The sequence below is a fragment of the Pteropus vampyrus genome, unplaced genomic scaffold (assembly GCF_000151845.1).
Source record: "Pteropus vampyrus isolate Shadow unplaced genomic scaffold, Pvam_2.0 Scaffold37, whole genome shotgun sequence".
In the NCBI taxonomy this organism is placed as follows: Eukaryota; Metazoa; Chordata; class Mammalia; order Chiroptera; family Pteropodidae; genus Pteropus; species Pteropus vampyrus.
In genome coordinates this window covers 6,704,051-6,723,560 of record NW_011888818.1, presented here as the reverse complement: position 1 = coordinate 6,723,560, position 19,510 = coordinate 6,704,051, and the positions used below count along the sequence as shown (strand labels likewise).

Below are 19,510 nucleotides of genomic sequence, written 5' to 3'. Positions count from 1 at the left end.
CCCCGCGCTCACAGTTGCCCTAGCAACCGCGCCGCGCGCTGCACGTTCGGGTTATTCGCCCCGCCCAACGGTCATGCGTACGTGCGTCGTCTCTATGGTGGCGGCGGATTCGGAGGGACCGAACGATCCTGGAGTCAGGCAAGCCGACCTGGGGCTTCTGGTGTGACCTCTGACCTGGGCCGGGGGCTTCGGGGAGCCGAACTGAGGGAGGAAGGGCATGAGGGTCACCCTGCCTCAAACTTCCTTGGCTCGGGCACTTGGGGACATCACTCTTGGCACTGGGTCATCACCATTCCTCCTCTAGGATTCCCCCGTCGCCCCATGACTCAGCCCTGGGGCTCCTCTCTCCTGTCCACGAGACCCTCCCCATGCCAGACCCCCCATCATCGTCCTTGAGGCCCCCAATTACATGATGACCCAGTCTCAAGGGTTTTCCCCAGTGCCTCATGACAGCACCTCCCAACCTCCCCGCAGAAATCACCGCTGTCACCTGTTTACCTCTGCGCTTTTGGTGATTCAGGCGTCTCTCCCCTAGGATGTTCCGCCGGGAGCGCTCCATTCCTCTTCGAGGCTCCGCTGCCGCCCTGTGTAACAACCTCAGTGTGCTGCAGCTGCCCCTCCGCAACCTCACACATTTTGGGGTTGTCCATGGACCCAGCGCTCATCTTTTGAGCGCTGCTCCTGAGGGTGTGCCCTTGGCCCAGCGCCAGCTCCACGCTAAGGAGGGAGCTGGAGTGAGCCCCCCACTTATCACCCAGGTGAAGAATGGAGTTGGGAGTGGGGTTGCTGAACCCAGTTCTAACCCCTGTCCTTCCTTTCCAAACCTCAAAAAATAGGCTTTCCCGAATCCTCTGAATTTCCACTCTTCTGAGTCCTCATATCCCCTGCTTTGACCATTTTTCATACTCTGATACAACTCCCTCCAGGTCCACTGGTGTGTCCTCCCCTTCCGAGTACTGCTGGTACTTACCTCACATAGAGGAATACAGGTAAGAGGAGGACCTTTCTGTCCTCCCCAACTAGTCTTCTCAACTCCTCTCCAAAGCCCCAAGACTCTTCCTCACTTGCCTCTAAACACTCCCAAATTTTACACGTGCTTAGCCCAATCTTCATTATTTCTCATCTTCATTCCTTTCATCTTTTCTAATTTACAAATGCCATCTCCAATATCTGCCTTTTTGCCAGCTGAATGACCTTGGGCAATTTAATTAACTTCTCAGAGCCTCCGTGTCCTCCTCTGTAAAATGGAATAAAAGTAGTGCTTATCTGCCAGTTATTTTGAGGATTAAATGGGCTAAGGCTAACACGAGTATGTGATGTACTCAGCATAGAACACAGCGAAGGTTAGCCTTTGCCCTTATCTTTCAGATGTATGAGTCTGATGGGTCTGTCATGGTCTATTGGCACGCACTCGACGCTGGAGATGCCTCTCCAGGTACCTGCAGGACTGAGTAGGGTGGAGGTAGGGAGTACTTGCTGGCACTGGAGGAGGCTCTATTTCTAATAGTTTTCCCCTTTCATACTCAGTACAAGCTGTGTTTGCCCGAGGAATTGCTTCCAGTGGCCACTTCATCTGTGTGGGTGAGGGGACCAAGAGCATGGCATTGGGGGGGTGCTCGGGAATAGGGCCATGGGCTTTGGCCAGGATGCTGCTGAAGGTCTGAGGAAATTGTGGAGGGTTAGAGGGAAGGGTGGAAGTGAAGGGGGGTCTGAGAGACTCCAAAAAGCCATGGAGGGGTTCGAGGGGCAGGGTGGACTAGAATAAGGGTATTTATGGAGGGGTAGGGCTGTTGAAGCAGTGAGAGCTGTGTTTGTTACTAAGGTTCCCGGGATGGAGAGGGTGCTAAGTGTAGAGAGTCCTGAGTGTACTGGCTGGAGACTTAGGAGGACCAGGACACACTGCTTCTGCAGGAACGTGGTCAGGCCGGGTACTGGTATTTGACATCCCAGCCAAAGGTCCCAACATTGTATTGAGTGAAGAGCTGGCTGCACACCCAACATCAGTTACCGACATTGCCAGCGAGCCTGCCCAAGGACAGGTGAGTGGATTTTCCCTTCCAATTCCAGTGAACCTGAGAGCCATCCCCATCTTGGGAGGCAGGAGACCTGGATTCAAGTCTTGGCTCTGCCACTAAGCAGCTGGATGACTTTGGGCAAATTACTGCACTTCCCTAGGCTTCAGTAACCTCAGGTCCAGTGACGAAGCCAGAGATACTTTACATTTATATGGCATTTAATAGTTCAGTAACATTTTTCAATACTGGTGTGAATTGAGGAGTTGGGACAGATGGTCTCTAAGATGCCTTCCAGCTCTGACATGTGCAGCTTTCTTCTCTGGACTTGGGAAAGTCCTACCTATTCAGGCCCATCTCCACTGCTACCCTTTCCAGGAAGTCCTCCCTCTATTCGAGCTCCCACTGATCTCCCTTAGCTGAATCCTGAATTGGTACTGCCCTCAAAGATAACTCTTATGTCCCTAAGTGGATTACAAACCTCTGTAGAACAGGGTTTGTATTTTCTAATTCATATCCTCTACTGAACCTGGCCTAGAGCTGGGCCCATGGGCTATGCTGGCTGCCTGAGGCTGGGGATCAAGAGGCTGACTCTAGTCATAACTGGCTGGTTCACTAGAAGGTCAAAACATTATGGCTTCAGTTTCATCATTGATCCACTGAGTACAATTATATGCCTCCTCCTAACATATGGTGTGGGTTGGGGAAGGGAGGGTGGTGAGACTCTATGAGGAATGCAAGAAAAGCATTTTATGCTTCCTGAGGGAATGCTGGGTCTAGCCTATGGGGGCTCCACATCTTTCCTTTCCCTGGAGAGGCAAAGATGCAGATACTGCCTCCCTTGTATATAGGACCCAACAGGGGAGAAAAGAAAAGGCTGATCCTGCCTTTCCCCTCAGGACTGTGTGGCTGACATGGTGACGGCAGATGACTCAGGCTTGCTATGTATCTGGCAATCAGGTCCTGAATTCAAATTATCGACCCAAATTCCAGGATTCGGGTAGGTGAGGGAGAAAGGGCCGAGGCCTTCCTGCGGCAGCTTCAGGGTGGGGAGCGGGCTTGGGTCTGAGGAAATTAAAGTGGGTTGTTGCCTTTGCAGGATCCCATGCACCTCCGTGCAGCTGTGGCAGGGGACCATAGCAGCAGGCTATGGGAATGGGCAAGTACGTCTGTATGAGGCCAGTACAGGAAATCTACATATCCAGATCAACGCCCACGCCCGGGCCATCTGTGCCCTGGACCTGGCTCCTGAGGTGGGCAAGGTCAGTCCCTACATCCCCTCGTTCCCAATGTTGAGATGCTGAGAGGAACTCCACAAGCTTGTCTTTGCTACTTGATGTAGCCCCATCCCCAGACACTTAGAGCAATCCCTCCAGCCTATACCAGTCCCCTGTCAGCATGTTCCAATTCCCACTTGTCCTCTTTGCTTTTTTTATAGCTACTAACTGCAGCCGAGGACACCTTTGTACATATCTGGAAGCTGAGCAGAAGCCCAGAGAGTGGCTACATTGAGGTGTGTGTGGCTAGAGGAGTGAAATGGGGGGCCCAAGCGTGGGCAACAGGCCCTGAGCAGCCCTCTTCTCCACCAGGTGGAACACTGTCATGGTGAGTGTGTGCCCGACACCCAGGTGTGTGGTGCTCGATTCTGTGATCCCTCAGGCAACTCCTTTGCTGTGACTGGCTACGACCTCGCTGAGATCCTGAGATTCAGCAGCATGTGAGAACAGAGTATCCCTCTCTCCCTGTTTTTATAAAGTACCTCCTCTACCCAGCCCTTGTCTGATTACTCAGTATCACAGTCATCCTCACAACCAGCAAACTAAGCTCTAGAGACGCAACGCATCGTCAAGAACTGGGTGAAGGCTGCTGTTAAATAACTTTAATGGTTGATGTGGGAGTCACAAGGGAGGTGCTTTCCCTCCCAAGGCTCTTCAGTGCCATCCTCAAAGCTGGTTAGTGCAGGAGGTAGGGCAGGGTTGGTTCCAGTTTTCTCCCAGGAAGGGTTTAAGGGGTCTCAGCCAGCCCCAGGAATGAGTCCCTCAGCATCATGGCAACCATGCTTAAGAGGGGCTTCCGCTCCCCCCACCCCAGCCTACCCAGGTCCAGCGGAGGAAGGGGAGGCCAAGCTGGCCAACCTGCTACGGCCAGCACTGTATCCAGAGCCCAGGTGCATACAGGTCATCTCCTCTTCTGGCCAGATCCTCTTGCCAGTACCTTTCTCTCTCACACTGGTGACTGCAGCCAAGTGCGGGGTGGGCCTCTGGACCGTGGGGATTGGTGCGGAGGGAGAGGGGCAATTGAGCAGGAAGCCCCAGGGGAGTGGTCTGGGGGGACAGCGTCCAGGGAGAATGTTCGGGGTCGCCCCCAGGGCAGGGGATGGGTCTGGGCTGGAGCCGCTGAGGCAGATGGGCAAAGACTGGGCAGAGCAGGCTGGTCTGTAAACATGGCTAGCCAGGGTGGGGGCTTCTCCAGCCTTGCGCCCTCCCGCTGAGCCAGGATGTCTGTCACCGCTGCGATGTCATCCAGTGGCTCAATAGCTGTGGCACCAGGAAGGAGTTGAGGGGAGGGGGGCTAGTCAGAGCTTAGGCCTCAGGCCTACCCAGCCCTGACCATCACCTGTCACTATAATAAGAGAGCAAAGCCCGGATCTCAGCCGAGACTGCATTATCCTGAAGGAGTAGCCCCTCGCCTGGGCCCCCTGGAGCCACAGGCTCTGATAAGACTATGGGATACAGGTTGTAGAATGGATGGGGATTGGGGGATGGTCAGCAGAAGTGGGTGAAGAAATCAAGAAAGAGGAGAAAAATGAAAGCAGTGCCAAGCAAGTGAAGGTCAGAGGAAGAGACAGGAATCCGCATGCAGAAAGGGAAACAAACAAAAAATGAAGTTAGGACAGAAATCCATGAAATGAATCTGGTTCTTCGGGGTTTTATTTTGAACTTTGGTGCAGGTGCTTCTAAGAAGAGTTGGAGAAGAGAAAGGACTACAACAGGACTGGGTGGGACTTGGGTCCCCAGAATTCTGCCTTAGCACAAAGTGTACTTTCTCTCTGTTTCCATTATCTGGATTCCCTTCAAGCCCCAATCCCACTTCCCATTAGGTTCCTGGAGTATACTTTCACTTACCCATCTCATGGTACAAGGACCCCTGCTTGGCCAATACTTGGGGTGGTTTCCGGGGAGCAGGGGTTTCAATCTTCATGATTTCATCACAGCACTGCTTCCACTGGCCTGACGGGAGAGCGCTGATTAGGGGTGGAGGTGGGAAGGCTATCCTCTCCCCTGCTACATTCCCTTCCACTTGTTCTTGGAACAGAAGCCTATGATAAAAATAACAAATCCCAATTTCTCCCAAAGGTTCAATCCAGCCCCCTCCTCTTACTCATGTCAAAGAAAAGCTGCCACAGAGCCTCCATCCAGCTCTGCAGGGCTCCCCGACTCTCTGTCTGAAGGGTGTGTCTCAGCTCGTCCTCCCCATACTGGTTACTGATGCTCAGTGTGAAGGGCCGGCCTGCAGCCTGCTCCAGCTCCCCTGCCCGGACTCGAGTCTCCTGCAAGAGAAAGAAAGGGGTCTGCTTCCAACTCCACCTTAGTCACAGGGGTCAGCAGTGACTTCGGACAAGCTCAATCATCCCTGCCTTAAAAAGAGGAGCTTGTGAGGCTTTCACCAAACCCTCTCATTTGCCTCCTACTAACCAGAATGGGAAGGAATAGCATGAAAGGACTGGAGATAAGACAGATGGTCCTCAGGGAAAGAGGAGCAGATCGAGACAGGGAAAGGGGTTGGGTGGGGGCAGGCACAGAGGTGGGCAGGAACACTAAAGTCGCTCACTACTTCCATAAAATTCAGCAAGAAAATCAGCAAAAGGGCTAGAGAACAGAGGGGTCATTGGACTTGGGTTGGGAGAGGAAACCAGGAAAGGGTGGAAGAGATGCAGACTGGAATCTGAAGAGGAAGATAGAAGGAGGATGAAAAGTCCTAAACTGGCTGTAAAACCCTCTCAGAACTGGCAGGGGCTAAGTCTAGTGAGTCGAAGGGTCAACCTTCTTCCAGTGATGTTGCATAGGTAGAATATGGTCCCTTCAGCATTCCTGGCCCTGGAGCTGGGTATGGTGCTATGACGAGCAGGAGGCTTTGATCTCTCTGAGGCCTGCACCCACCACCCTCCTGGAGCCTAAAGGAGAGGCTCCTGGGCCCTAGCACCTCGTGGCTTGACCAGGAGACCCATCACCTTGTTGATCGCAATAGTAAACAGTGGCTCTTTCCCAGCATCTGCATCTTCAGGTTGCCGGTAACAGAAGAGGTTTGTGCCTTTTAGGACTCCATGCACTCGTGCCCAGTCCCGCCGTTCCCCAGCTTGCTGCATAAATGACTCAAGGTTTCCCAGGGAAATCATAACCCCGCAACACCCTTCCCATCCCCGCATCTAGAATCTCCTTTCTGCCCATCCTCTTGTCTGGGCCTCCTCTCATCTTGCCATACTCCCCCCGCCCCCCACCTTCTACCCAGATCTTGATTTTTCAGTATCTTTTGACTCCCAAGTGACCCAGCTTTCCTCTGCCTTCTCTTGTTCCCTCCCACTCCTCAGGGCCCCTCACCTGCACCCTGAGAGAACCACTTGCAGTTGGCTGAGTCATGCAGAGAGGCTGAGCCACCAGGCGGCAACATACACTACCATAAAGGGGCAGCCAGGTGGGGTTCTCCTCTGGGGGAGAGGAAGTGCAGGGTGAGGGTGGGGAATGAGAAGGGGACCATCCAACGGCCCCTCTTCTCACCACCCAGAGTCGCCCACATACACATACCATGGCTGGTGAGGGTGAGGTCATGTGTGCGGAACCCATCTTGCACTGCTGCCAGGGTGAGCGTGGTATGAGCCAAGAGGTGGTAACGAGGACCACTGTAGGACAGATGGAGAAGTGGACTTCAGCCAAGTGAGGGGCACGTGAGGGTCATGTTAGAAGGCAGGAACTGTAGGGCTGAGGTCTACCCTATTGTTCCAGCAGCCTCACAGAAAACTCTCTCGCCTCCCCCATGGGAGTTGAGAACAGACATTTACTGAGCTCCTGCTAAGTGCCGGGTCCTGTGCTTGTTATGTGTTATCCTACTGTATTCCCATGACAGCCCTGGGAGGTTGATGGCATTCTTTAGTTAATAGATGAGGCAGCTCGAGGCAAGAGAGGTTAAGAAATTTGTCCATAATTTATAGCTGGTAGATAGTGGAGCTGGAATTTGAACCCATGTCTGTCTTCAAAATCAGCATTCTGTTCATTACCCTAGAGGTTCTCAAACTGCTCCTCAGAGGCGCAGTGGTTCCACAGGGTGCTTTTAGATGTCTGTACACACCACCACAGAGCCTAGGCTACCCTCCTCCAACCAAGGCACTCCATTCACATAAGATGCATTTGCTGCTGCAAAAAAGTGAAGACCTAGGGGCCTAGCTCTCCCTGCATTCCTACCGGTCTTCTCAGTTGGCTTGGGCCCAGCTATGTGGCCGCCGCTCATCCACGTCTGTCTGCCATGTCCTGGCAACAGTGCAAAGTAGGTTCTGCATGCTCCCCACAGCTCAGAAGTCACCCGTAGCCAGGATAGGCATCTGAGGGCAGTGGTGGAATGCAGGGCCTTACCCCACAGCTGGGGTGGGGAGCAGGATGGGACTGCTCCCTGAACCCCCAGCGCTCTCCAGCGATGCCCGCACACGCCTCCCTGAGGAGCGGCCCAGGGAGCTGCTGAGTTTGGTGGCAAGTCTCTTGGGGGCACCAGCCAGGGCCCCCTCCTCTTCCACGCAGGCTCCATACAGCTCCAGCCGCAGTTCAAAGTCCGGCCCTGCCTCGGTGCTGCAGGAGTATGGGAGGAAGAGAGGAGGACGGTCCTGGGGAAGTCCAGGGAAGCATGAGGGATAGGGGGTAGGGGTGGAGGACAGATGTGGTACAAACTTAGGACAGCTCTACAGGCAAGGCCCATCTCCCTCCCTCTCTTCCCCTAGAGCTACCTCATTAGAATACTGGAGCAGAGTAGAGAGAGGAGGGAGCCACAGGGATGAGGTACTCACAAGAGCAGGTTGTTCTGAAAGGAGATGTCCGTGAGGGTCCTGTCCACCAGGACCATATCTGTGTCTTGAATGTCTTCTCCTAGCTGCAACAGCAGGAACACAGCCCAGCGGTGCAGGTCTGGGGTAAAAAACCAACCAAACAAAAACAAAAACCATGCCCCACAGGAGCCTCCAACCTCAGAGTCTCCCATGAATTTGTCTCAGCCTGTGTGAAACTCACCGCCTTTGTTCTTAAAATATTCGGTGTCCTTCCACATGAGTGGAATCCGCAGGTCTAAGGGGCAGAAGGGTAGGAAGAGATGTTGAGATGGGGCAGGAGATCTTGTGGTTGGGCAAGGAGAGTGGCTGGGGTGGCAGTGGGTCTTACCAGAGATGCAGACTCGGCCTCGGCAGGGGGAGCGCTCAGCAGGCGGCCCACTGTCAGAAGGCCTGTGGGCAGATCACAGTGTCCTAGCCTGGCCTCCCCTTCCCACCCCCGCAGCCCAGGCAGCCCCTAGGTCACCAGCCAGGGGAACTGTTAAGAGTTGTCAACTGAACCCAGGGGGTTGCTGGGCTTGTGGTCACTAGAGGCACATTAGCTCACACACAGTATAAGCTTGGGGCTCCTCACCCTCCAAGCACCCTCCCTGACTACCTCCCCAGACTCCTGCCAGGGACCCGTGGAGATTGAGGGACAGAGGCCCACAGAGAGACTCCCTTTCAAGGGCTCTTCTCCATTAAACCTCGGGCTTCGAGGTGTTTGCAGCCTTTCCTTTTAACAATAAGGAAGGCTGGTCATCTCCACCGTCTCATCACTTCTTACATAAAGGAGGATACTAGGTCAGTCGGGAAATCAAGTTAACCACTGTGTGATGAAAAAAAAAATCCAAGTAGGAAACATTTGTGTTCCATTTGCCACAAACCTCTCTCCTCTTCATCATCAGCTTTGATTTCTCCTTTACCCTCTTGGCTAGATAGGCTGAGCCTTCCCTGTGCCCCACCGCAAGGCCCCAGACACCCAGCCTTCCTCACCTCCCTGCCCATCGTCAGGACTCGCCAAACGTGTCCCTCCCTAAGGTGAGGGCCAGTTTACTCATACTAATTCATAATGCCAACAATGTAATTAGCAACTTAGACCTTAAGCTAAATGATGTGGCACTGATAGCAATGTGGTTAGCTATCAGGGGCTTGGGGTATACCTCAAGTCACACTGTCTAGACCGTGTGGGGACGTGGGCAGGGCAAAGACTATTGATGGCTGCCTCTCAGGAGACAGCAAATTCATAGTAGAAGTTGCCCCTCTGCCTGCTTGCCCTTCCTTTAGCTTTAGGGGGAAGGTATAGAGTGGGGTTTCTGTCTTCCCTGTGGCTTTATGGGTGAGCTCTGGAGGGCTCCTGGCAAGCTCTCCTTGTGTCAGCCTTCATGGCTGAGCTAGGACCTTCTTCCACTCAGCCATGTGGGGCCAGAAGTGAATTTCCCAAGTGACCAATTTACCCAAAATGGTCAATTCTTAGAATGATCAATTTGCCAAATATTTTCTCTAACATCTTTGTTTTACTGGAGCATTGTCTCAACCATTTCACTGCAGATCTTTCAGATCAGCAGAGTCTAATGTCAATGCAGCTTCCAGTTTCAAATCCAAAAGCTGAGCCCTTTCAGAATGTACAATCTAATTTATATAAAGGGGTAGGCTTTCCCTTGAATTTTCTTTATTATTTCCTTCTCCAATCCCTGCCTCTGATAGTGAACCCCAGGTACAATGAACTATTGTCAGTTTGTAGTAAATTGGTCATTTGGTGAACTGGCTTTGAGAAAACTGGCTTTCCAGAAGCCAGCCAACCAGATCATAGGCAGGGCTTAGCATAGTAGCGCTTTTGCATTACTACCCTCTCAGAATGCCGGCCTTTCACCAGATATGCTGGCTTTGCTAAGTCCTACTCTAGCTATTCACTAGTGTATCTCTGGGCGGCACACTGCAGTGGTGAAATACCAAGGTGTCTTCCAGGCTTCTGACCTGGGGAGGTTGGCTTCAAGGTAGTCTATACTCCATGTACACACATGCTGCACCACTACCCCCAGAAGGCCTCGACACCCCTTGCTTACCGCCGGCCTGTCTTCTCCAGCACCTGCGCCTCCTTGCGCCGCTGCAGCTCGCCCATGTAGCTGAGGATGCGACTATTGCACACCAGCAGGCTCTTGGTGGCCTCCAGAGCCTGCTCACGTTGGGAGCAGGCCGCCAGCAGCTTGCAGGCTCCTTCCCTCATCCGGATCTCATGGTCTAGCTTTCTTTGCAACTCTGTGTCCTAACCAGAGTAGAGAGAAGGATGAGAAGGACATGTCAGTCAGGTGAGAGGCGGAAGCATGCTCCTGTCCCCAAGTGGGCTATGGTCCAGGAGAAATTAACAAGAAACTTATATTTCAGGTACCTCAAGGGCAAGGGTTCAGTCTCAACCTCAGCTGCCCAAGAACCAGAGCAGCATTGTAAAATAGAGATGCTTTCCTGCATTTGATGGGGGGAATATACATTCCTTCAGCCTCTTTTGAAACTACAAATTCACATATCTTTTGATCCAGCTATCCAATATCTTTATCCTACAAATATAGTTTACACATATGGGCAAAGCCATATTCATGGCAGCATTGTTTTAAAACACTAAAAGTCTTTCAACAGGGCATTAGTTAAATAAGTTACAGAACATTTCTACAATGGGATATGGAATATTGCATACATTGAAGAGTGAAGTAGACATGTGTGCAGACATAAAACAACCTTCAAAATATATAAAGTGAGAAAAGTAAAACACTATTATGGCATGCTACCATTTGTGCCCAATATGTACACATGCATATACATAGACATAGATATTCATAAGATAGCAGTGGTTGTAGAGCTGGGAGCCAGGAATGAAAAATAGACTTATTATACTTTACATGTTAGTACTTTACTACTGTACTATTGGGAAATATGTTGCCTTTTAAGAAACTTAAATCTTCTCAGTTAAAAAAAAAGTACCAGGCCCGACCTCAGACTTGCAAAATAAAGATATCCATGTGCATTCTTTTTTTTTAATTCCCCCAAGTGATTCTGAGTTGCAGCTAGAGCTGAGAACCATCAACTAAAGGGAATTAACACAAATAATAAAGGCCATCCTGGGTTACCCCAAGAGATGGGATAGGAGGGATATCTAGTTGGCAAGGGCTCAGTGGAGAAGAAGCATACCACCTACAGAGTTTACCCTGTACAAACCCCAAATTAGGAGTCTGCTACCTGCTGGCCTTCTGAGCTTGGGAGGTGAGGACAGAGGCAAGGAATGGGGATGGGAAGGCAGGTGAGGCAAGAGGTCAGGAGTGAGGGGCTGAGCAGGCCGTGCATAGGGCCAGAGTGGGGGTACTGGAGGAGGCACCATGATTCTCAGGAACATTCACTCAGAAAGGAGCCCTGGAGGTCTTGGCACAGTCCAGAGGTAGAGAGCACCAGTTTGACATAAGACAAACCTGGGTCTATGTCATAGCCTTGCCAGTCTTGAGAAGCTGGGAAGAAACTTACTAAGAAAGCACTGGGCAATTTATTCGACCTCCCTAAGCTTTGATTTCTCCATCTGCAAAATGAGGATAGAAACAGTCCCCACATTCTAGGGTTGTGAGGATTCAATGAGACCGGAAGGTAAAGCACTAGCACAGTGCCCAGCACATGGTACACATGAATGGTAGGGATGCTCATTTTAATGATGCTACTTTGGCAGCAGTAGCATTCACCTAACAAACACTGGAGCATCCCTGTGCTTTCCAAAGCTCCATTTAAAATCCAGCTAGTTGGGAGGTAAGAGATGCAGACATTAATGGCTGCTCCATAAGTGCCATGTCATGGCATAAACATACTCACAGGAAATAGACCCTGTTTGCTTCTGGTTGAGTGATATGGAAGGCTTCAGAGAGGAAGTGGAAGACTAACCCCATTACAGTATACAGATCAGTTCAGGAGGCAAGCCAGTGGGGGCATTGAGTTGGAAGACGGGGGTGAATGTGACCACCCAAAACCTGTCTTATCCCTTACAGCAAGTCTCTCCCACACCCCGTACCCTTGCTTCTGTCCCTGTTGGCTCTGGCCTTCAAGTCTCTAAGACATGAACACCCTAAACTCTTCCAAAAGCCTTGTACAGCCTCTCTGCAGATTCTTCCTTCACTGTCTATTTCTGGGTCACTGAGCAAGGCCAGATTCTCCCTTAATACAGCACTATCAATCTCCTGACCCTTCAGAAATAGGCCAACCCAGTACCAAAACCCCTTCCACCAGGAAGCCCTCCCAGACTACATAGCTTCCCCAACCCCACTATATCTATCTGTCTGCACCAGGATCTACCTCTGCTAAGCTTCCCTGCTTGCCATCCCCCATCCCATTCTGCATCCAGCTTCTGCCATATACTCTCCCAAAGAGGTGAGAATGGGGGAGGGGGACAGACAGGCATCCTCAAGCCCCCTCCTGACTGGCCTCTCGGTCCCAGCCCCAGCACTCACGGATCCTTCCCTAGCCCTGGCCATTGCATGTGCCACGCCAATGCAGGCAGCGCAGCTGGGCTGGTCCTGGGGAGCCGTACAGCTCTGGTCTGGTGCCGGCACAGCCACCAGCCACCCTCTCCCCCTCCCTTTCTCCCTCCCGCTGCACTCAGGGCCCCGAGTGACATCAGCTCCCAACTGCCGCGAGAGCGCCGGCCTAGGGGCTCCAGGGCGCGGTTGGTCTTTCCATAAGCCTGGTGTAGCTAGGCTCCTGGCTCCCAGCCTCCCGGTGGCATGACCACAGAGACCAAGTGGCAGTGCGACAGTACCTCCAGGAGTGCCTGCATCAATCTGGAAAGAGCTTAGGTCCATAGCTCCAAGCTCGAGCTGCAGGAGGCCGGTGCCATTGCCCTCCAAGGTGACCCCTTGCCCGGGAGAACAGTGTGTAAATTGGAATAAATGGGGCCATAGAAGCGCCTGGGCCCAGTCTGAATGAGCCGGACTAGGGGCCCAGACACCCCTGCTACCACCTGCTCTCCACCCTCCTGCCCCAAATCTATTCTCCAGCCCCAAATCCACTATCCCACGGTATAGAAATTCGAGCTTCCACCCTTTGCAGAGAGCATCTCAGGAATTTTGGCACAGTTTCTGGATCCCTGTGCTTTGCACCCATCTCCCTGCCCCAGGGAGGTCTCTTGTTGTCCCCCTTGCCACCCACACACGCCCCTCTCCCCAAGAAGGCAGCATTTTCATTAGACTCTCCAGGGAAAGAGCCCAAAGTTGGATGTAAGTGGGACCTGGATCAGGGCCCAAGCAACTGAAGGAGGATGAGTAATGGGCAGAAGCCCCAGCCCAAATTAGGCCCCCCAGGGACATCCTTTCCCACTCTTCTCTGTCCCTGACTTCCTGCTCTGCTTCAACTTCTGTTCCTTTAGAATTTCCACCAGGGCTAAATTCAAATCCTGACTTAGGAACTTCACTAACTGTGAGAACTTAACCTTTGTAGCCTCAGTTTGTAACTGGGGAAGTATTCCACCTCCTTCACAGCACTGTTTGAGGATTAAGTGGGAAAGTCTAACCTCTACTTGGGCCCAGCACATAAAAACAACCTTTCTCTCACTCCCACCTCTCCTTTACTTGTAGCTTAAGTTGCCTCCTCCAGAAAGTCTTCATGGATTTACTCTTCCATGACTATCTCTCTTCCCAATCCCCGAAACATCAATGGGTTTCTCTTGGGGAGAAGGAAGGGGTACTGCTGAGCTACATGGAGAAAGAGTACAATGCCCTCAGCCCACAGCTGAAGGAGAGGTGACAAAAGTGAAATTTAAGCCCCTTCCTCTGCCCCAGGACTTGGGCAGGCCTCTCATGAAGAAAAATTACATGAGGGTGGGGAAAGGATACAGAATTTAAACATTTAAATACCTAGACTAGCTCTGGACAATAAAATTTGCAATAATGAAAATATTCAGGAGCCATTTAGCTTTTGAAATGTGGCTACAGCAACTAAGGAACTAAATTTTTTATTTCATTTTAAACTAAATTATAAATTTAAATAGCCACATGTATTTAGTAACATGATCAGTGCAGAGGACTAGGGATGGCAAATAGATTTTATCTCATGTGCCAACACAGGACAGTAGGTAGTGTCAGAATCCCAACAGGCTCACTGGGCAGCTTTCTGCATATCAGAAAAAGGCAACCCCCTTCAGGAAAACAAATTAGATAAAGGTGTTCCATCCTGATGCCGCCAGAAACCATGTCAGAACTCCTGCCTCTGCCTGGCACCCTTGTGAAGGAAAAAACCTGCACAACTTATGCAAAGCTTGTGCTAAGATTCTGAGGCCACATCTGGGCTTGCTGGTAAAGAGTGCTGGGATTGACTAGTAATGTCTACTATATAGTCCAGGGAGTGGGGGCGGGGCCAAGGGGGCAACACATGTGAAATGAATTGCCATTTCTGATCTAGAGTCTTTGCAGTCCTGCCTTGACCTCCCTCAGCAGAAAACCCCTGCCTGGTCCAGATGGTCATTTCCACAGCTTCCTGTATCTTCCCCATCCCAGTCAATGACCACACCACCCAGCTGCTTAGCCCCACACCTAGAAATCATCCTGGAGTCCTCTTTTTGCCTCACCCCTCACATCCAATCCATCAGCAAGCCCTGTCATATCTACCACAATCATTTGAAATCCATCCATTTCTCTGAGCCATAAGCACTTTCATTGACACCACCGGATTCACTCCCCTGAAGGTGTAACAACCTTCCATCCTCTGGTCTTCTGCTACCTCGCTTGCCAACCCTCTTCTCTCCCACCTCCACCCCCACCTAGCCTATTCTCCTCAGCAGCTATCATTTAAAAACATTAGATGAGTCGTCCCTCTGCTCAAAACCCTTCCATGGGCCAACATCACACTGAGAGTAAAATCTAAGTGCCTTGTTTGGCTTCAAGGCCCTGCATAATCTGGCCCCTCCCCATGAGCTCCACTTCAGCTACTATGTTCCAGCCACACTGGAACTGGAACTCATCCCCATGTAAGGGCCTTTGCACTTGCTATGCCCTGTCTAGAAAGCCTCTCCTCCAACCTTCACTGATCTGCATATTCTTCTGGTCTCAGCTCTTCTCACAGAGGCCTTCCCTGACCTCCACATCTAATACTGCCATCCCTACCTCATGCTGATTACATTCTCCTGTTTTCATTATAATTTCACTATGTGAGTTTATGTGTTTGCATGTTTATTTTCTGTTCTCCAGAAGAATAGACCTTTCCTGCCTAGTTCACTGAGGTATCCCATGATCTAGAAAGGAGCTTGGCATATAGTAAGTGTTCAATGAATATGTTTAAGAATGAATAAATGAATAAACAGCTCCTTGTCATCTCTAAGGCCAGCAAAATCTTTACAACCTGACCCAGAGTCCCTTTCCCCTTCTCTAGGAAAGGCCACGTCCTTCCTGCATACCTCTCTCACACTGAACTCTTCTCTTCTTTCCATACCTGAAAGGGCCTTCAGCCCCAGAACACACAACCACGCCCACCCACAGAGCTTCCAGAAGTAGGTGTGAAGACCCTGCTATCAATATAATGCTCTGGTTGGCAATACTGAGCCTGGGTCCACACACAGCACCCAACACAGGGCATACAGAACCACCTGTCCCTCTCCCAACTTTGAGCAGGCCTGCCCTCCGCCCTCAGCCCCAGCAGGGATGAGCAGGGCAGAGACTGAGGATGGGATGCATGCATAGGAGGTGCACTGAGGGGTGGGGTGGGGTGGTGCATTACCTCCAGGCTGAGTGCCATCTGCCGAATGTAGAGCATATTCAGGTCCTCCAGGATGTGCAATCTGTCCTGCATCTCTGTTCCCTCCAGTGCCCCTCCCCTTCTCAACCCCTCTAGATGGAGAGGGTGGGCATGTACCACACTGCCCCACAGTTCTTCCTCCCAATGCTCCCCTGGCCTTGAAAGAGGTGGGCAGCTCCTGGGCAGAGGGCAGAGGCTACCCCTCTTCCTCTGCACTCCTGTTAGATCCCTGTGGCTGCTGTGACAAACTTCCCTTGCCTACCACTGTTCCAGGGCCCTGGTGGGAGCCAGGCATGGGAGGAAAGGAAAGCGAGGTGAAGTGGGGTCCAAGGAGGACAGGCCAGCTGCAGAGGGGCCTCTGGGCACAGAGTGTCCAGTCTTGCTTTGATGGCAGCTGTTCTCCCAGCTGTGGAAGAAAAAGGCCCTTTCATTACGTCTCTGGCCCCTCCCCAGCCCCCGCCCACATCCCTGGCCCCGTGGACAGAGAATCTGTGTGCCAGTAGGGCCTGAGGGGCAGGCACAGCTGGAAGGGGGCAGGGAGGGGACGCCTCATGCAGGTTCCATAGAGTCCTGGAGTTTGTCTGGAGGTTGGAGCTTTTCCAGAGGGGCTTGGGCTTAGTTTGAGGAAGAGGGATGGAAATGAAGACTTGGGAGAGTGAGCCCAGGGAGTGGGACAAAGGGGTAAATGCGGCCCAACCCGCAGGGCTACCTCTTCCAACTTGGGGTCCCCATCCAGCCCTCCCCACCCTGGGCTCACAATTACCTCGCTTTTCCAGTAGAAGGAAGAAGAGGGAGGGGAAAAGGCAGGGGTGTGCGCCTGTCTGCTGCTGCCCCCGCTCCCCTCTGCGGGCCCCTTCCCTTCCAGACAGGAAACCAGCCCCGATTCCCAGCCAGCTGCAGCTTGCCCCCCCCGCCACCTCCACCCCAGGCCCACAGAGTCACACTCCCCTGGGCGGCCAGCCCGGTCCTGCAGCTCCGCCCTGGCTCCTCTGCGCTGGCCCCCAAAGACCGGGCTTATCCCGGGGCAGCCCCAGCTCAGGCCCCTCCTCCTGGGCCCCGGGCCTCGCCCCTCATTCTCCCACGCTAGACCCGGGTGGAATTGCTTGTGGGAGACCTGACAAAGGCCCTCTCCTCCAAGTCTACTAGATTCTGAGTCACAGAAGGCCGGGAACACCGGGACGCGGGTGTGAAAGGGCCTTTGTTCTGGGCAGGCTAGGGGGGAAAGGGCAGAAGGCAGGACTGGAATCCCGGCCGAGAGAGTGGGGCGGGAGGAAGGCCCCTCACTTAACCCTTCCAGGTCCAGCAGAGAAAGAGAGCTGACCTTGGGGACAACTTCTTAGCTGTCGCTACTTGCCTTCCTAGCCCTAGCTCAGCCCCTCCGGAGCCTCGTTAGGGAGTTACAGGTAGGGCTCAGACCTGGGCACCGTGGAGGGCGCTGGGTGTGGGAGGAATTTGTCAAACTATAGGCTGAACTCCTCTCAAGCCCCAGGAAAGGAGGCTGAAAGTTTAGGTGTTGTGGGAAAGAACCCCTAATCATTAAAGAGGGACCCTGACACACACACACACACACAGACTCCCTCCCAGCCCTTCGTGGGAACAGAGGAGCGGATGGGGAAGACGACAGCAAAGTAGACAGACCTGGCCTGGAAATCGAGACTGATGTTGAAAGCTGCCCCAGACGGTTAAGACAGGTTGCAAGATGGAGCTGGCGGCCAGGGAGCGGCCGGGCGCCCAAGCCAAGCGTCCAAACTGTTGGGGCCCCGCCTAGCTGCCCACCGCCTTTTGCCCGGGGATGCCCAGGAGGGGCCGGGCACATTTTAGGAATCGAGCCTGTGGCCTCTTAAAATGAGGCCAACTGGAGTTTGTCTGGACAAAAGCAAATCATCTCAACAGAGCCAGGGAGTGTCTGGGGTGGCACAGGTCCCATTAACGTGCCGACGGTCCTTCCCTGACTTTTTAAGTCGACAATCGCGGGTTTGGACGCAGCCAGCTGCGTCTCCGCCCCCCGGCGTGCGCGCGGGCGGGGGCAAGGCGGCGGGGGCTGCGGGAGTCCTGGAGGGGAAGGGAAGCAAGGACGCGGGGCTCTCACCTCCGGCGGGTCGCTGAAGAGGCTGAGTCGGAAGCGGCCGCGTTTGAACTCCATCTCCAGGGCGGAGCCCCTGGCCACCGTGACCCGGCTCCGGTGGTTTCGGGAGAACATGCTGGCGGCACGGCGCGTTTGTGAGCCCAGTGCACTCCCCGCGCCGCCCAGCTCTGCCTAGTCTCCTCGGCTTCAGTCGTGCGACGCCCGTCCGCGGGTCCGGCGGGGAAGCTCCGGTGGCCGGGTTCTCAAACTCCTCCCCCGGAGACGACACCTGGGCCTGGCAGGGCGCGGCCCCCTCCTCCTCCACCACCCCCGCCAAAGGCCCGGGCAAGCTGGCTTGGCCCGACAGCCAGGGCACCCTACACCTGGCGAGTACTGTCAGGGCGCATCATCCCTTCCGGCCCGGGTGGCTGGCGCCTCACCTGGGCAAGGGGCGGGCCCAAAGAAGCCCCGCCCCACCGGCCGCCCCCACCTGGCACGCTCGGCTCCCCCGCGTACGGAAAATCCCTCCGCCAGATAGAGCGCCGTGGGGCATACTTCAGCTCTTGCCGGGCCCTGGGACCGCGCCCATTCTCACCGAAGCGACTGTTCAACTTCCTACAGTCCCAGATGTTCCCTTCTTCGTCCCTCTACCCTGTTACGCTTCTCTCCCGGCTATCTGCCCATTCCAAGTGGCCACAATTCATGGGGCAGTGCTTAAGCACGTCTTATCACTTGCTAGCAGTAGAGCCCTGGCTCAGTCATGGAACTTTCTGAGCATTCATAGTCTCATCCGTTCAATGGGGATTCTGTATAATCTCCGCTCCTCAGGTTGCTACGAGGATTACGTAAGAGAATGAGCATAAAATGCCCACCGTAGTGCCTGGCACAAGACAAGTGCCCCTTAAGTGGAGCTATGAAGAAAAAGCGTGTGCAGCAAGCACCCTTGTGCCCTTGGATGGGGGGAGGGGGCACCAGCGACCTCACCTCCCTGGACCCAGACCTTAAGTGCCTCAAATGGGAGAGGATATGGTGGTGTCAAAAGTGGCTATCGCTCTTTGCTGTGTGGCTGAAACGGGGTTACCATTTTCCATTCAAAAAAAAAAAAAAAAAAGGCGGGGGAAGGCCCTCCTCACTTCCAGAGAACCGAGAGAGAAGGAAATGTCAGAGGATTAGCTTGCTGAAGACACATGAGGAGTCTCCTGGGGACTTCAGAACTTATTGGAGAGAAAGAGAGAGAGAGGCTCCTTCATAGTAGATGAGCTGGAGCCAGAAAAATATCAGCCTTTAGCTTTAGACAGCCCAGGTTAGCATTGCTCTGTTATGGCAAATTACTCAATATTTTGTTAAAGAACTTGACTTAAAATTACTTCAGCAAAAAGGGAAATTTATTGCCCTAAGGAACTAAAATGACCAGCGATCAGGCTTTGTATATGGCTCGACCCTGGCATTCAGTGATGCAAGGATCCTGTCTCTTCCAACAACTGGCTCTTCTTTCCTCCATGTTGGCTTCACTCTCCACAGCATAACATGATTGTTGCCAAAAATTCTGAGTCTATACTTTTCAGGCTTAAATTTAGTGGAAAAGAGAGCTGTTTCCTGAAGCGCCTACATGTGTCT

At 52.9% G+C, this 19,510-nt stretch overlaps 2 protein-coding genes across 9 annotated transcripts; one reads left to right on the top strand and one right to left on the bottom strand.

Annotated features, from left to right (window-relative positions):
* The first annotated feature begins 8 nt into the window (after window positions 1–8).
* Window positions 9–3,783, top strand: WDR54 (WD repeat domain 54). 3 transcript variants are annotated; one of them, XM_011358121.2, is made up of 10 exons: window positions 9–138; window positions 536–758; window positions 927–989; window positions 1,369–1,435; window positions 1,528–1,581; window positions 1,912–2,039; window positions 2,912–3,012; window positions 3,112–3,274; window positions 3,451–3,525; window positions 3,602–3,783. In XM_011358121.2, the coding sequence occupies exons 1-10, from the start codon at window positions 74–76 to the stop codon at window positions 3,731–3,733; spliced, it is 1,071 nt and encodes a 356-aa protein (XP_011356423.1). In that variant the 5' UTR covers window positions 9–73; the 3' UTR covers window positions 3,734–3,783. The 3 variants fall into 3 exon arrangements, with proteins under 3 accessions (XP_011356423.1, XP_023385238.1, XP_023385239.1); XM_023529471.1 differs by lacking the exon at window positions 9–138 and adding an exon at window positions 145–160; XM_023529470.1 differs by lacking the exon at window positions 927–989.
* An 86-nt stretch (window positions 3,784–3,869) lies between these two features.
* RTKN (rhotekin) lies at window positions 3,870–18,284 on the bottom strand. 6 transcript variants are annotated; one of them, XM_023529469.1, is made up of 13 exons: window positions 17,467–17,854; window positions 15,811–16,234; window positions 10,143–10,342; window positions 8,429–8,490; window positions 8,282–8,335; window positions 8,062–8,179; window positions 7,637–7,846; window positions 6,815–6,909; window positions 6,611–6,717; window positions 6,244–6,372; window positions 5,394–5,562; window positions 5,138–5,242; window positions 3,870–4,549 (listed from the first exon to the last, which is right to left on the bottom strand). In XM_023529469.1, the coding sequence occupies exons 2-13, from the start codon at window positions 15,880–15,882 to the stop codon at window positions 4,236–4,238; spliced, it is 1,635 nt and encodes a 544-aa protein (XP_023385237.1). In that variant the 5' UTR covers window positions 15,883–16,234; window positions 17,467–17,854; the 3' UTR covers window positions 3,870–4,235. The 6 variants fall into 6 exon arrangements, with proteins under 6 accessions (XP_023385237.1, XP_011356419.1, XP_011356418.1 ...); XM_011358117.2 differs by lacking the exon at window positions 17,467–17,854 and adding an exon at window positions 16,592–17,388; XM_011358116.2 differs by lacking the exons at window positions 15,811–16,234; window positions 17,467–17,854 and adding an exon at window positions 17,918–18,283.
* Window positions 18,285–19,510: the final 1,226 nt, after the last annotated feature.

Coding starts and splice junctions, on each gene's coding strand:
- WDR54 (XM_011358121.2), top strand. CDS start 74: ATGCGTACGTGCGTCGTCTCTATGGTGGCGGCGGATTCGGAGGGACCG. Junction 759..926: donor GCCCCCCACTTATCACCCAG/GTGAAGAATGGA, acceptor AACTCCCTCCAG/GTCCACTGGTGTGTCCTCCC. Junction 3,275..3,450: donor TGGCTCCTGAGGTGGGCAAG/GTCAGTCCCTAC, acceptor CTTTTTTTATAG/CTACTAACTGCAGCCGAGGA.
- RTKN (XM_011358116.2), bottom strand. CDS start 18,028: ATGTTCTCCCGAAACCACCGGAGCCGGGTCACGGTGGCCAGGGGCTCC. Junction 8,336..8,428: donor AGGCCGAGTCTGCATCTCTG/GTAAGACCCACT, acceptor TCTGCCCCTTAG/ACCTGCGGATTCCACTCATG. Junction 6,373..6,610: donor GTGGTTCTCTCAGGGTGCAG/GTGAGGGGCCCT, acceptor TCATTTATGCAG/CAAGCTGGGGAACGGCGGGA.